This window comes from Aplysia californica, unplaced genomic scaffold (assembly GCF_000002075.1).
Source record: "Aplysia californica isolate F4 #8 unplaced genomic scaffold, AplCal3.0 scaffold00036, whole genome shotgun sequence".
Lineage (NCBI taxonomy): Eukaryota > Metazoa > Mollusca > Gastropoda > Aplysiida > Aplysiidae > Aplysia > Aplysia californica.
This window is the reverse complement of record NW_004797306.1, coordinates 1,389,409-1,392,103: the sequence shown is the minus strand read 5'-3', so window position 1 is coordinate 1,392,103 and position 2,695 is coordinate 1,389,409. Positions and strand designations below refer to the sequence as shown.

The window sequence follows — 2,695 nt, the reverse complement described above, 5'->3', positions numbered from 1 at the left end:
CATCATCATCATCATCATCATCATCATCATCATCATCATCATCATCATCATCAGAGTAGTAGTAGTATATATATATATGACATTTATATTGTGCTCAACTGCGATAAAGAACACATGCTATAAGTGCTTTACAACTTTACAAATACAAAAATACAAGTACTATAGCAGCAAAACAAAAAAGCATTTCATGTTCTTTACTGAGAAATCGAATTATATTTATATGATATATCACTTACTTTAAGCTAAACACAGACACGACTTAAACATAAAACATTGTATCCAATTCGTTTCGACCACCACTTTCAGTTCCAAAACGTGCCTGGACAAGTTGACATCACTGCTACTGGCTCTGGAATGGCCTTGGTGGAGGTAAGTGGTGGTGTGTTGTGTTGCAGAAATTGTAGTTTGAGTGTGGATAAAGAGGGGCATATCACGAACTCGATAACGGCCATTTAGTGCATGGAAAGGGCGAAATAGACCGATAAAAACGATAATGGGGGGGAGACGTAGGATTACCAACGGCACCCTCTGGCCACTCGTAAGATGACAATGTGGTGATGTATTGAAAATCTCTTTTCTTTGTGGTCTGTTGAAAACTGGCGACTGATCTGTGGCAGTTCTCCGCTTCACCATCGTACGCTGGAGACCCGAGTTCGGTTCCCGTGTGGGAAGTATTTTTATCGAGTATCCTGGTCTTTTTGCTGGGGCTTTGTATTCCTTTCAGTCCAGTTTGCCCTAGGCAGGCAGGGCCGAAGCCTGCTTCCTAATTTATCTAAATTGTGTCGATGGCAATGTAAAAAAAAACCTCCATTTAAAAAGGCGGTTGGAGTCATTGTATGATCGTGTATGGGCATTGTTTCTCCAACTGTGTAGTCAGCCAGTATACCTGTACAGTGAAGGTGATATTGCAATCTATTGTATGTGCTGTTTGTTGATGATACTTAAGTTGTTAAGAATGTTGAAATTATTTGATATTGAAATCTGTTAAAAAGTGTTGCAATGCAGCGGTCTCAAACTCAAATTACCTGGGGGCTGGTGGAGATAAAGTCTGGGTGAGCCTGGACCCACAATGCAGCGGCATGTTGAAAAAAATATTTTGCTGTCCCATTTTAATGTCAAAGTTTAGTTTTAGTGTGGCCAAAATGTAGCTGAGCTATGTGTAAGAGGCAGAACTGCCAAGTCTGTGGCAGCAAGTAATAGACAAAAAAGAGAAGTCTTGTCCTAAAGGAAGACCCGTTCATAAACTGATATCAACAAAGATTTTAGAAGATTAGATCAGTCGTGCTATTTTCTCTCTTTTTTTTTCAAATACTTAAAACTTTCTAGTGGAATACATGAGCCACATTTGGGCTGCACTAACACTAAACCTTGATGTCAAGAAGAGACGGCGAAATTTCGTTCTGCAGGGCTCATTTGGCCTGCGGGCAGCGAATTTGAGAAACCTGTTGTGATGTGGTTCAGAAGTTGTAGTATGTCGTATAGGAATTCTGTCAAAGATGCAATAGCTTATTGGAGATATTACCCATTAAACATGTTGTGAAGCGTTAAAAATGTGTATGGTCTGTGTGTTTCTTTTAGGTTTATAATCAGCCCATAACCTGCTCAAGAAGGCCACCCATTTTCGAGGGAAAAGTGGTTGTCTTAGATAAATTGGCGTCTGGGACAGTAGATCTATCATGATGGCAGAAAAAACGCAAAATTGATGGTTGGGGGGGGGGAGGGAGAGATAAGTGGTCGTTTGTACAGGTAATGTCTTGGATAGGTGGGCGGTAGAGCAGGTCCAAATATATAATATACCGAATGGGGGACAATAGGGCATACTGTTTATCTTTGGCCCTCGTCCAGAAAAAGCGCTTTCTGACACAACAGGCTTTTTCCAATATTCGAACTTCTGCTTTTTTCCCTTTAGAACACGAGCGGGATTTTTATTCCGGACCACTTTAAGCTATTTAGTCTCAAAACGAGCTGAAACTACTGATTGTTACCTTTCTCCTATGCTGTTGTCACTTCAACAGCTTTCAGGTCGTGAAGCAGACAATTACCCATTTCTACACTTTTCCTTTTTTGATGTATTATAATTATAGTAATATGTTTTTGCACAAAGCTCTTTTGATTCTCTACAGTGTCTACTACATGAGAGTATAATAAAAGGTGCTCTTTTTATGTGGATGTTTTTACGCCTCCATTGACACAATTTAAATGAGAGGGGGTGGGGGAGGGGAGTTCAACCTTGCCTATCGGGGCCAACCCTGCCAGGAAGGGATACAACATCACAGCCGCATCAGTCAAAACAGAGACGCTCGATAAAAAAATTTCTTTCTCGGGAATCGAACGCGAGTCTCTGGTGTGCGATGACAAATCATTCTAGCTAATACACAACAGACGCTAGTCTAAAATAGTTCGGAGTGAAGAATGTTGATCAATTGTCCATAAGAAATATCATTTTCTCTCGTTTCCAGGTTGACTACAGATTCAACGTTGATTCTGAGCTGAGCACTCCTTCTTTCGACGTGAGCACAGTGCTTCTGGACGATCAACTCAACCAGTTCAACCTTATGGTCTGCACCAAGTACGTCCTTACATATATACACAAACGTGTGCGTGCACACGCGCACACGCATGCAGTCACCACACACACACACACACACACACACACACACACAAACACACACTCGCACTCGCACTCACAAGCACG

General features: G+C 41.3%; 1 protein-coding gene across 1 annotated transcript in view; it reads left to right on the top strand.

The window, feature by feature from the left end:
* LOC101854777 (CD109 antigen) overlaps positions 1-2,695 on the top strand; it is a gene marked incomplete at its 5' end in the record, with an annotated part of 48,268 nt that overhangs the window by 42,546 nt on the left and 3,027 nt on the right. The window contains 1 exon segment of the mRNA XM_013091449.2: positions 2,460-2,569. Within this exon segment, the coding sequence (XP_012946903.1) occupies positions 2,460-2,569 (110 nt within the window).